Genomic DNA, 13546 nt, shown 5'->3' on the forward strand with positions numbered 1-13546 from the left:
CAGGGAGTGTAGGCAGAGGCGGGTAGAATATCTGTGTTTCAGAAAGGAATGTATGAGTATTCAAGAATAAAAAAAAAGCCAACATCTCTAGTCATCGGGGAAATGCAAATCAAAACGACAAGATATCCCAATTGTTATAATGGCTAGTATCAGGAAGACACATAACAAGTGTTGGCATGACTGTGGAGAAAAGGGAACCCTTGTGCACTGTTGGTAGGAATGTAAACTGGTGCAGCCCTTATGGAAAACAGTGAGGCAATTCCTCAAAAAATTAGAAATAGATCTACCATATTACCAAGTAATCCCACTTCTGGGTATTCTTCTGAAGGAAACAATAACACTAAATTAAAAAAATATTGCATCCCCATAGTCATTGTAATATTATTTAAAACTAGAGGCCCAGTGCCCAAATTTGTGCATAGGTGGGGTCTATCAGACTGGCCAGCGATAAAGGCCAATCAGGGCCATCTAACCCAGTCCCAATCAGGGCAATCAGGGCGATCAGTGCTGGTCAATGGTGAGAGGGAGCCATGTGAGGTTGGCTGGCCAGCCTGCCAGAGGCTGACAGTGGGAGGTTGGCTGTGGGAGTGTACTGACCACCAGGAGGCAGCTCCTGCACTGAGTGTCTACTCTCTGGTGGTCAATGCCCATCATAGCAACCAGTTGACTGGTTATTTGGTCATTTGATCACTTGGGCATTTATATATATAGATAGCCAAGACATGGAAGAAGCAACCTAAGTGTTGCTGATAAAGCACATGTGGTGTATATATGTACAATGGAATATTATTCATCCATAAAAAGAAAATCTTGCCATTTGCAACAACATGAATGAACCTTAAGAACATTATGCTAAATGTAGTAAGTCAGACAGAAGAAGACACATATAATCACTTAGATGTGGAATCTAAACAAACAAACAAAAACAAAACAAAACACAAAACCAGGTGGGGGTCAAGGATGGGCAAAATGGATCAAGGGGGTCAAAAGGCACAAATTCCAGTTATAAATAAATAAGCCATGAAAAGTAATGTACAACACTGTGACTATCAATATATATAAAAGACTAAACGACCATTACGACTGAATGATTGGTTGACTGGTCGCTATGATGTGCACTCCCACGGCCAACCTCCCCTCGTCCCCTCCCCCCCCCCCCCCACTCAAGCCAGCCAACCTTCCACAGGCTTTCCTTTGTGTACCTGCCTGCCGGCAGGCCCCAACCAAAACTGGTTGAGACAGCCCCGATCAGCCCTGATCACTGGCCAGGTCTAGGGACCCCCGCCCCATGCACAAATTCATGCACCAGGCCTCTAGTAGTTTTACATACTGTGTAAATTTGAGAGTTGCTAAGAGAGTAGATCTTAAAAGGTCTCAAGAAAGAAAATTTGTATTGTGATGGATGTTAACTAGACTTAATATGATCATTTTGCTATATACAAATATCAAACCATTATGTTGTATACCTGAAACTAATATGTTACATGCCAATTTATATATATATATATATATATATATATATGTGTGTGTGTGTGTGTGTACATATATATATATATAGTCCTAATATGCAAATAGACCAAACGGCAGAACAACAGAACAAGTGGTTGCTGTGATGTGTGTTAACCTCCAGGGGACGCACGCAAAACATGACGGGTGTTGGCTGTGACTGGATGGTGGAGCAGGTGAGCAAGGACACCAGACCAAGGCTAGTCGCTGTCATCGGGGCAAGCCTCTGGTAGTTACTGAAATTTCTTTGCTCCTGCATGCCATGGTCCCACCTGGCGCTTGCACCTGCTGTCGACGCCAGCCCCAATTGCTCAGTGCCATCAGCAGGTGCAAGTGGCAGCTCCCAGTCACAATGTCCCCTCAAGGCTTCTCCACCTCCCCCTGCTCCTGAGGGGTAATCAGGCCTGGCAGCCACTGCTCGCACCTGCTGCCGGCAGAGAGGGAACCAGGAGCCTCAGCGGGAGGGGCCCGGCAGGGGCATGGAGGATGGGTCAAGGCCTGCGGCCCACAGTTTCTTTCAAGGTGCATGAATTCATGAGCTGGGCCCCTAGTATATCCATAAAAAATAAAGCCAAGTTCACACTACGTATTAGAAACATTTGTTGACTAACAGACAGGGAAAGCTTATAATATTTATTATTACAGAGATGAGCACTTCACCTGAAATTTGCATTCCGACAGAGGATGCTCAAACATAGGGTTTAGGTAGTCTGGGCTCCTGCTGGTCATTTCAAGGAGAAAATCTGTTGCTAAACTTAAAAAGTGTGTCTCTATCTTAGGAGTATATAAGGAATTTAGTGCCAACAACCGGTCCAAGGTATTTGAAGGTAACCTAGTTTCATGGCTCCAGAAATTTCGAATAATTAATCTGAAAAGCAGAGAAGAAAAAAAAAAAAAAAAAAGACATATTGCTCAAATTGGCAAATGAAACTGGAAAAGGCACAGTTTTACATTTAAATAAAGCTTAACATAGAGGGAAACCACATTCAAAATTGTATGAACAGTATAATCTGAGTTAAGAAAAATAATATGCATTAAAGGAAGAAAATATTCTAAAACCTTAGCATATTTAACAAAAGAAACTGGGTGATATTATTCTCATCTCTATTACCTGAGAAGATTTTAATGATAAGTATTATAATATTAACTATTTTGAAACTGAGAAAACATCTTAAGAAATTATATATAGCCGGGACCGGTTTAGCTCAATGGATAGAGAGTCGGCTTGGGGACTGAGGGGACCCGGGTTCGAATCCGGTCAAGGGCATGTACCTTGGTTGCGGCATATCCCCAGTAGGGGGTGTGCAAGAGGCAACTGATTGATGACTCTCTCTCATCGATGTTTCTAACTCTCTATCTCTCTTCCTTCCTCTCTGTACAAAATCAATAAAATATATTTTAAAAAAAAATTATAATTTTTTACTGCCTTGCTAAAACAATTGGCTCTAAAAATTAGTGCCAAAATGCCCTAGCCGACTTGGCTCAGTGGATAGAGCGTCGGCATGCGACTGAAGAGTCCTACGTTCAGTTCCTATCAAAGGCACATGCCTGTGTTTCGGCTTGATCCCCAATAGGGGCGTGCGGGAGGCAGACAATCAATGATTCTCTTTCATCATTGATGTTTCTATCTCTCTCCCTTTCCCTTCCTCTCTGAAATCAATAAAAATATATCTGTTTTAAAAATTAGTGCCATAAAATATTCAAAATTTAAACTAGTTAAACACAAGTTTAGGCTTTATAATTTATAAACGCTTACAAAATACAAATACAATTTTTAAAGGCTCAATGAACTTAAAATTGCATCAGAATACAAAATTAACTGATATATAGAATCACAAAAAAAAATTTATACTCCTTTTTATATAACTAGTACTTGACAAAACACTCAGAATAACTGACTTAGGTAAGCATTTTAAAGAATAATCATCACTCATATTTCCATTAGTTTCCTCTTATCTCTAAGGTCTCAAATATTTCATTAGATATTAATATGCATTGTATGATTGCAATGATGGGAGTTAAATGGAAAACGGTAACTGTCACTAGATTTCCCTTTCATTTTGAAATGCTTTAATTCACTGCACAGCAGACACAGCTTTACCACACCACTTTCTCAAGAGATTTATGTTAAAATAACTTGTCAGGATTTTTAAGTCTCATGTGATTTAAAATACATTTTTATTTAACATTATGAATGCAAGAGGCAGAGAAAATGCCAATACTGCAAACAAAAATGCTGAAAACTATACTATGGTAGTCTGGGGGAAAATACCCCAAAATTTTTTGTCCTGGCCCAATTATTTAGGAGGAGCACATACTGAAGCCCGAGGTTCTCATCCATTAATCCCTGAATCAATACATCTTTTGCCAACTTAAATATTTCCCGGGAGTCATCATCTGCTTGGCTTTCTGGATCTCTGAGAAAAATGATAAAATGATAAAATATTAATACTCTCTTGTATCACTTTTGTTCAAACCCAGTAACATTGTCTAGAAGTAAAAAAAGAAGAAAAAAAAAGATCTGGCTTTTCCCATGGAACATAAGTTCCAAAATAACGCAGAACCTATCCCATGCCAATGTGCCCCAACTCCCTCCTTCGGCGCCTCTGCGAGGCCCTTCAAGCGGCTCTTCTCTCTCAAGTGCAGGAGAGGAGGGGTTGGTGGCAGGAGAGGGCTTCGGAGGGTCCCTGGGATGCGAAGTCCCCTGGGGAGGGATGTGTGGGACTCTTGAAGAATGAAGACTTCTGTCAAGTTCATTTCCTTTATCTTGTCAGATCTTAAAGGGATAACTATGAAAACAAATTACACTTTTACTCCTCCCCCCCTTAAAATAGAGAAAGTGCTCATGGACATGGACGACAGTGTGGTGACTGGGTGGGGAGGGCGTGAGGGGGCAAAGGTAGGAGAGGGTATATGGAAGATAAATGGTGATGGGGAAAAAATTATAAAAAATGAAAACAAATTACTCTTTTATCTTACCAGCAATTTCATGCACCAAATATTTCCCACAAATACATAGTGAGTTAAAATAAGAATACATTTCAGTATACAAAAATAAACTTGTTTTATTAATGTTTAAAATGTTTTTTATACTTATTATAATCTTTTCCAGATTACTAAAGGCACCCAAATTCACCCTTAAGAAATGTAATACAAAATGTCAATGTAGAACTTACCGATAATTATCATGAATCCACATGAGAATATTATACATTTGTTCCCTACACACCGGAGAAGGATGAGAAATGAATTCTACAACAGGATTCAGAAGTTCTCGAAGTTCTACTGGCTTCAATTTTGCCATCATCTTATAAATTATGTCTAAACACACTTTTTGCCTTTCGTCATCTCTATAAAAAGAGAGATTTATAAAAACACAATTTTAATAGTTTTTAATATTGTATTTTCAGATATAATAGGTTAACTTTTTTTGTGCTATTCTGTATTTCAAAATTTGTTATAATAGACAATACTACATATATAAAAATTACTTTTTTAAATAAAATGTTTATTCTCTTAAATCCAATGCAATTCACAGAGCATTAACACTTTAAATGTTTATCATTTCCACCAACTGCAGCATTATCTAAGTATACCAAAATAAGCACTTTATCATAGACAGGTAGTTTTAATTGTTTATTTCAGTTCTAGATGATTTTAAAAGACAGTGTGTAGAAATTATTCTTTTTTACTTAAATGTATTATGTTATCAATCCATCAAATCAAAATCAAAAGCATTTGCAAGCTGAATAAGTTATAAAGAAATAGTAAATCTTGCTTGTACAGAAGTGTGCAGGTTTTCAAAGCTCTGAACAGTTGCCTACCAATACAAATCTTCACACTTACCTTAGAGTTGGAAGATGAGTTTTACAGTAATGTAGTTTTAACCTCCATTTACATTCATGTTAATATATTACTAAGATGTTACTCTGTATCACACTGGTGCTTTCCACTGTTCACAATTTACAGTTTCAAATTATACAAGTCATTCTCTAACATAAGGGACAGTTATTCCTTCTACAAACTATCCCTAAAAACACAAAACCCCACCTGACATAGAACTCTGAAAATTGTATGACTTAAAACATATTAATTCAACATGGTTTTTAATATTTTAGCCATCTTCTAAACACCAGCATGTAAACTTGCCTATTTAATATGAGAGGTACAACTTGATTCACTGAGATATTATGTAATAATTTTCTTCAACTATCTTTCTCACCTTAACTCAAAAATCTCCTGACTTGCTGGCTCTATTTCTGTGAATTTCAAACTGATTTATTTTATTTTAATTTTTTAGAAAAGGGAAGAAGGCAGGTTATGATAAATACACTGTAAACAGAAAAAACTGCACCCTAATTAGGCCTTTAAAATTTTTTTTCTACACTATTTAACACTTTGAGAGTCAATTACAATGTTTCATCTTTAACACTAACACAAATAAATTACAGTCTGCTCTACCATTCTGGGATCTAAACATCTAAATACATGAGCAGAACAGTAAAATACTTCACTGTCCAATGCAGAAGTGTAGAACAGTTATATGATTTGACTAGACTGGTTAAGGTGGTTAGAAACGTACAATTATGTTGGTAGTTGGTTAATTTGCTTCCGGGGTGTAGTAGTCCAAGAACAGAGAGGAGCAAATGAAGTAATACAAAAAATTATTTCTTATTTGGGAGAAAAGGGGAATTCACAGGCCAGATTAAACCTCTGAAGGCCTTTTGACCTACCTCCTCAGATCTAAGACAGATCTTTCAATATCTGAATAACCCCATTCTTTCCTTGAGTATCAAACTGACTAGTAGTCACATCTCCACGTACAATCAAAAGTTTGTTGAATGAAATATTAGTAAGGTAAAAGGAGACTACATATCAAATTGGAAAAGTAATCTACTAAAGTACATATTACATTCAGTTTTCAAATCATTTATTAACAATACAACAGATTTGAACAACCACACACAAAATAAGCATCCCAGCCACTGAACTGCTTTGCAACACAGGCCATTAAGGCAGAGATGGAATTCTCTAAGCCAAATAGATTAAAAGAAGCGATTCCTAATTTTACAAAAATTCTTCTTCAAAAAATATTTTCTCTCACTCCCTCACCTCCTATACTGAAGGATGTGTAATACGTTTTTTCCCAAGCTAAATCTGAACCCTCAAAATTGATTCCAGGCAGATCTCTGCAAATTAAAATAAAAAATAAAAATAGAAGAATTACTGTATTTTTCGGACCATAAGACGCACTTTTTCCCCCCCAGAAGTGGGGGGGGGGGAAAGTCCCTGCGTCTTATGGTCCAAATATAGCCTACACATATACTGTAAAAAAAAAGTTTTTTTTACTTGCCCGGCTCTGTGTGGTCTCTGTGTGCTTGCCCGGCTCTAAAATGGTTCTAAATGATGCTGTTTACTTTACAGGGTTGATTACATGTGTTTATGACTGTAATGTTGGATTTTAATTCACATAAAATATTTTAGGACACTATTTGTTTCAGAATCTTTTTTTCTTCATTTTCCTTCTCTAAAAACTGGTGCGTCTTATGGTCCGGTGTGTCTTATGGTCCGAAAAATACGGTATATTTTTATATATGTACACATCCTATATAATAAAAGGGTATTATGCAAATCGACCGAAGTGAATAACCAGTCGCTATGATGCACACTGACCACCAGGGGCAGACATTCAACACAGGAGCTGCCCCCTGGTGGTAAGTGCGCTACCACAGGGGGAGCATTGCTCAGCCAGCCGGCTGATGGCTGGCAAGCAAAGCACACTAAGGATATGGCTTAGGCCCACTCCCTAAACCGAAGTCAGACATCCCCAAGGGCTCCCAGACTGCAAAAGGGCACAGGCTGGGCTGAGGGACCATTCTCCCCCTCTCCCCCTCCCTCCTTCCCCCAGGACAAGAATGTCATGCACCGGGCCTCTAGTATATATATGACTGTAATCCTCCAGCATTTTAAAATCACTTTAGAGATGAATTTTTGGATTCTATGCTCACAACTCCAAAATCTATAATGATTTAAGGATATACTTCATTTTTTCCTGTTCACTCTCTTCCTCTCCAAACAGTTCAATATAGCCTCGGCTCAAGTTAAATGGGAAGGGGGAGAAGTTTTTGAGTAGCTTTTGTGTGTTTGTTTTACTTTGGTGGTCTGGGTGGCACATTGTGCACAATGTGCTCTTTGCCATTAAGTCGAGTCACTCCCTGTGGCCAAATTGGCATCTCTGTTCTAATTTTTCCAGCTGCTCCTCCCCTAGGAATGATATTGGCTTGGAGGCCAGAATAATCCTTACTAGTCTTTGCTCTGGCTTCTCACGTGGTTTCTCAATGGGCTTCTCAGGAGCTCCATTCTCTTCATTTTTGGTGGGAAACACTACATTGGAGCAAAGTTCTCATAGCGTCTGCACAGGAACTGGACATGGCTCTTTAGGGGGCTGCTGGCCCACTTCAGCATAACTTGGCTTTCAGTGTTCCTGTAGGGCCACGGTTACAGCTACATTTATGTTATCATCACATAGTGAAGCAGTTATTTGTCCTTGATGGCTTTGAGGGATTTGGGGGAGAAACTGATATAGTTGTCAGGTTGAGAACATCCTTCTGAACAGTGGAATCCTCACCAGATCTTTTTCTGAGTTGTGCTCAATGCAGGGGGCTCAGCTGTGCGTGAAAGAACAGGGAATATTGAGAAGCTGGGCAGCAGTGCAGTCAGTCTGTTCATCCTCTGCAGCATTGGGCAACTATCCCCTTATCTTAACTCTTCACTATCCTTTTCTCTGTAGACACCTCTAACAACATCAGACATCCTGCTCTCCAAAACAAGCTCACCTGGTGTTCTTCCAGGTAAAGGAGGAAAATTTGAGGCTAATAAGTCAAACTTTGGTATTGGTGCCTTTGCTTCAGGTGTCAAGGTTGGGGTCTTGGGATTCTGTCATCTTCAACCTCTGAAGAGCATTCTCCTCCCCCTACCTTAATCCCTATAATGTTCAATCTGTGAAGCTGGAGTCTCTTTTGGAAGGTAGCTTTGCTCATGATGCCATAGGGTTATGCTGTTCGGTTGGAAAGTTCCTTGAACCAGATCAGTTTACTGGTCCCTCCCCCAATGATACAGATGCCTCTGTTGAGGGTTCTGAACCTCTTGATGACTTAAAATGAGGCTTCATGCAGTTTTTTTTTTTTTTTGAATGGTCGACCCATATTCATAGCAGCAGCTGTTATTTTATAAAATACTGGAGAATTAAAGCCATTTACAAAACTATGCTTGGAAAGGGAGCCAGTGAGGTTTCAAAGGGGTTTCAAAGTAAGACGCAGAATTTGGAGACCAGTCTGAGGCAGAATACTATAGATGTACTGTTGGTGAGGACTATATGCAGGCTACATAAAGCTGGTGAGGCATCCTGTGCTTGAGTTTGAATGGGCTGACTATACATACTAGAATCCATTAATCGATAAGCATTCTTAGCAAAGAATGTATTGATGGTGTTTATCCTTGCCATGATTGGCTTGTCCTAAAATGTTTTAATTTTTTCTCTCAAATATTTAAAACCTGTTGTGCGCCTGTGTCTCACTGGAAAGCGATATACCAACTGGCATCGTGTGCAAACTCACAGCTCATCACCCTGGAGCAGTTTTCATTCTTGAACAAAGCTTTCACTTCCTGTATTGGTATTGTTCCAGGAATCTCTCTAAGAATCACATTACAATGCTTAAGACTTGGTCTCACTTCCTCACCCTTCTCATCAACTTGTACCATGGGAGAAGATCTCCATGCTTCAAGAATTAGATCGGGGTCTGTGGTTAGTTTTTTTATTTCTTCCATGTTGGTAATTATCCAAATTGGAATGAATTGATCACTGTCCATTTGAGATATCAGGTAAAGATCCTTTCTCAAATTTTCTTGTGAGAAACAGAATTCTAATCGTTTCTTCAGGCATTCTTATAGGTCTTCTATAGAAATTGCTGAATTGCTTTTTGTCTGGAAACGTCATATATCTGGTAACTCAGATCTTCATATTCCTTACACATATCATCTGAAAGCTCTGTATTACCCTCAGGATGATGTGGCTGCTATTTCATGCCAAGAGCTTTCAGCTTCATGAGTTACTGGTGTGGCATCAGAATTCCATGAGGAATTTCTTGCCACACTCCGGCATTAGGATTTAAACCAGTTCCGTTAGATGTTACCTGTTCCAAAGCCATGGCTCTAAGTGTCTTCCCTATCTGGAAAGCCTTCATTAATCAATCAACCTTCTCTCTCCATAAGATTTTCCCCAAAACAGTGCTTCATCTTTCTTGCTAGCATTCAAATATTCTAAAAATTGCATTCTTAAAAATAATTATCATGGACTAGATTATTAAAAATAAATTAATTCAATGTGGAATCTTGGACTGATCCTGGAATAGAAAAATTAGTGGAACCCAAATAAAGTCTAGCCTAGTTACTAGTAATGAACTAATATTCATTTCTTAGTTTTCACAAATGTATCACAATTAGGTAAGATGAACAAAATTGAATAAAGGGTATATGGGAGCTATGTGTACTATCTTTTAACTTTTCTGTAAATATAAGATTATTCCAAAATTAAGAGTTCATTTAAAAAACATACACACAAAAAAAAGTTAAGCAAAATAAGCTAAGTATAAAACAATTTCATGATTTGAAAACTTGATTTCAAGTGTTAGACTACCTGCCATGGATTAAGTGTAGTCTGGGTCCCAGATACAGTACATCTGGGTCCCAGATACAGTGTATCATTTCTTCCTTAAAATGCTTTACATGCAATAGGTACTCAGCATGTTTAATATTTACGTAAATATTAAATATTTAATATTTACATAAATATTACATTTTCGTAAATACATTCACAATAATACATTCCTTCTTGCTGGCACAGCACACATTTACCAGTAATTTATCACCATGCAAAGATAGCATCACATACAAGACAGGGAAAAGAGTGCAGGGAAATAAGAATATTTTAAGTCATCAATAGCATTCTCTTTTAACATTTATAGAGAGATGCAATTTTGAAAATAAAGAAACAATTTTAACAAACAAATAAAAATAAAAAACAACTCTTACCTGGCAAGATAGGTACAAAAACTCAACACCATGCATTGCACATTGGAAAAGAGCCTTGGACAGTGCCTGTGGAGTCTCCACCAGGTGCCAGGTGAGAGGAGGCCGATGACCAGGCCCCCCCACCAACCTTTCTTCTCAGGTTCAAGTGTAACAGTACGTATTTCATGGAAACTACAAGCTCTTTCTGAGCTGAAGGAAATAGCTAGACAAATCAACATTTTATGAGCCTGCTGCACCAGCAACATGAAGCTGGTTTCCCACTCACCTGTGTCTCATGACTTGAATGAAATCCTTGCTCTTCAGCTGTAAGTACAGATCTGTTATTGCCTCTGAGCGACAGAGCACCACTTCCAGACAGAGAGTCTTCATCACTCCATGAAATTTTGGCAGCAGGAAGAACACGGTGCTCATGAACCTAACAGTGGACATGGCCAGTGAGTGGCAGGGCAGACTCAACCATCCCTGCCACAGGACATTCACCACCTCAGCATCTTACCTATCGGCCAGTGGAGGGAAGTTTTTCACAGCTTTGTTCAAGCACACGATAAATTTGTCCTCCATTGTATTCTGATGCTGCTTCAGCTGCTTTACAATCAGTTCACACACAGACTCCTCCAGTATCTGAAAAATCAAGTTTCTTTTCCAATACACACAAGTGGAAACTTAGGCTACATTTCTGAAGACAGGTTTATCTGAATAGCTGAGAGTCCAGTGCTATCACCTCCAGTGCTCACCAGGTGAAGCCAGGAGCACTTGTGGGCTTACCCTGACCACTGAGAACCAGGAGAGGCGTAAGTTTGGGTGAACCAGGCTACGCCCAGCTTGTGCTGCGAGCACTTGGCAGTGTCAGCTCGTCAGCTCATGTCATATGTCAGATCAAAAAAAAAAAATTAGTGCTGCCCCGACCAGTTTGGCTCAGTGGATAGAGCATCGACCTGCAGAGTCAAGGATCCCAGGTTAGATTCTGGTCAAGGGCATATATCTTGGTTGTAGGCACATCCCCAGTGGGGGGTGTGCAGAAGGCAGCTGATCAATGTTTCTCTCCCATTGATGTTTCTAACTTTCTATCTCTTTCCCTTCCTCTCTGTAAAAAATAAAAATATATATATATATATTTTTTAAAAAATGAGTGCTTCCCTAGCCAGTTTAGCTCACTGGATAAGAGCGTCAGCCTGTAGACTGAAGGATCCCGGGTCGATTCCGATCAAAACACATGCCCAGGTTACAGGCTTGATCCCAGTAGGGGGCGTGCAGGAGACAGCCAATCAAAGATTCTCTCGCATCACTGATGTTTCTATCTCTCTCACCCTCTCCCTACCTCTCTAATATCAATAAATTTAAAAAATGTCCAAAAAAAAAAAAAGAGAGAGAGAAATAGGCAAAATAATTGAAAAGATTAAAAAAAAAAAAAAAAAAAAAAGATTAGTGCTTCTTCTGATAATGAAACATGCCAATAAGTCATTTTAGAAGCGGAACTAAAACTTGTGATTAAATATGTTTAAGACACATTTTATGGTGTCAGTGCTCATGTCTGTCATTCAATATTCTCACAAACCACAATTTTCAAGCAACTCTATCTCAACTATCACTATTTCCCTATACCTTGCTTTCTCATGATCACATACTACAACCTACTGTGATAGACTCGTTTGTGAGTTATCTGTCTCCCCTCACCGCATGCCAGCTCCCTGAGGGTGGGACTTAAAAGAGCCTACAGCCAACCAGCAAGTACCTAATATACAGAGGTGGGCAAAAGAAGGTTTTCAGTTCTGAGTATGCAAAATTCAGTTTATTCTTGCATTATTACTTATTAATGTTTATATTATTTATTTGTATTACAACTATAAACCTACTTTTGCCCACTCCTATATATAAGTAACCAACATATAAGTGGCAAAGTTATAAAACAATGTGAACCTAACAATATGGGGAAAACAGGAGAAGACAAGACTGGAGTCTACATCTGAGGTGCCAAGAGTAAGTTAGTGGTTAGAATATGAGTGACTCTTACTTATTTCTTTTTTTCTTTTCTTACTTCTTTATATTATACTAATTCTACACAAAAATCAATGTCACTTTATACTCAGGAAAAAAACTATGTGAAACAAAAGTGTTTCTCATTCCTATTGAAATTTAAGTCAAGAGAGATTGAACCTGGAATATGTTATCATTTGTTTCATCCAATATTGCTATCCAAAATTAAGCATTTTATATAAACTGCTACCAAACATTTAGTGACATTAGAATCATGTCTTAACAAGTTATTCTGAATTTTTATAATTGTTTCTTTTACTAAAATAACTGGGTATCCTTAAATAAACAAGTTTGATCTTCCCAAAGGAGTCTATTTGCTTTTAGCTTAATAATATTTTATTTTATTAGCACCACGCTCTAACCTACTGAGCCAACCAGCCAGCTTGATATTTTATTTTAAATCCAAATAAATGCCTAATCGGTAAATGGGTAGGGGGCCCAATCTGCTCTTTGTGGGTAACCTGGACATCTTGAGGACCTCCTGACTTTCCCAAAGCTTCTTCTCATCCTGGCTGACAATGCATGTAGCCCAGACTCCACCCTACCTTTTCTTTCAGGAGAGGGAATGGACTGGAGATACGAATTTGGTAATCATGAACATAGAGGCAGTTTTTAAAGTCACAAGGCCATATAATCCAGCAGGGAAGCAGTAAAACAGAAGGCTAAAATCAGAGCTGTGGAGGTGGCCCAGGAAACACGCAGCTAAGAAAGGGAGAAGAAGCCACCAAGGAAGTAAGAGAGACAGGCAAGAGTGTCCCAGAACCAGTGACAAAGGGAACTCAAGGAGGATAAACTGTGCTGCTGTGGACAGGCTGAAACAGAGAGACCTGGTACGAGCAGCTGATCACAAGTGACAAGGCTCCAAAAACATGTAGCACCGCACTCTACTAGCACGTGGGAGGAGAGCAATTTAGCA

The 13546-nt window shown here is 38.8% G+C and overlaps 1 protein-coding gene and 1 pseudogene across 2 annotated transcripts in view; both read right to left on the bottom strand.

Moving 5' to 3' along the window:
* PRKDC (protein kinase, DNA-activated, catalytic subunit) overlaps window positions 1-13546 on the bottom strand; it is a 181611-nt gene that overhangs the window by 62242 nt on the left and 105823 nt on the right. The window contains exons 53-57 of the mRNA XM_084864319.1: window positions 11093-11217; window positions 10862-11011; window positions 4683-4856; window positions 3825-3923; window positions 2167-2374 (exon numbers count right to left, since the gene is read on the bottom strand). Coding sequence (XP_084720445.1) covers window positions 2167-2374; window positions 3825-3923; window positions 4683-4856; window positions 10862-11011; window positions 11093-11217 — 756 coding nt within the window. The remainder of the gene's footprint in view (window positions 1-2166; window positions 2375-3824; window positions 3924-4682; window positions 4857-10861; window positions 11012-11092; window positions 11218-13546) is intronic.
* Window positions 8028-9713, bottom strand: LOC311611775 (la-related protein 4-like; annotated as a pseudogene). Its single transcript has 3 exons — window positions 8650-9713; window positions 8280-8458; window positions 8028-8155 (listed from the first exon to the last, which is right to left on the bottom strand). The product of its transcript is annotated as a la-related protein 4-like (transcript).

The sequence above is a fragment of the Pipistrellus hanaki genome, assembly GCF_964339955.1.
Source record: "Pipistrellus hanaki genome assembly, chromosome: 17".
Classification (NCBI taxonomy): Eukaryota; Metazoa; Chordata; class Mammalia; order Chiroptera; family Vespertilionidae; genus Pipistrellus; species Pipistrellus hanaki.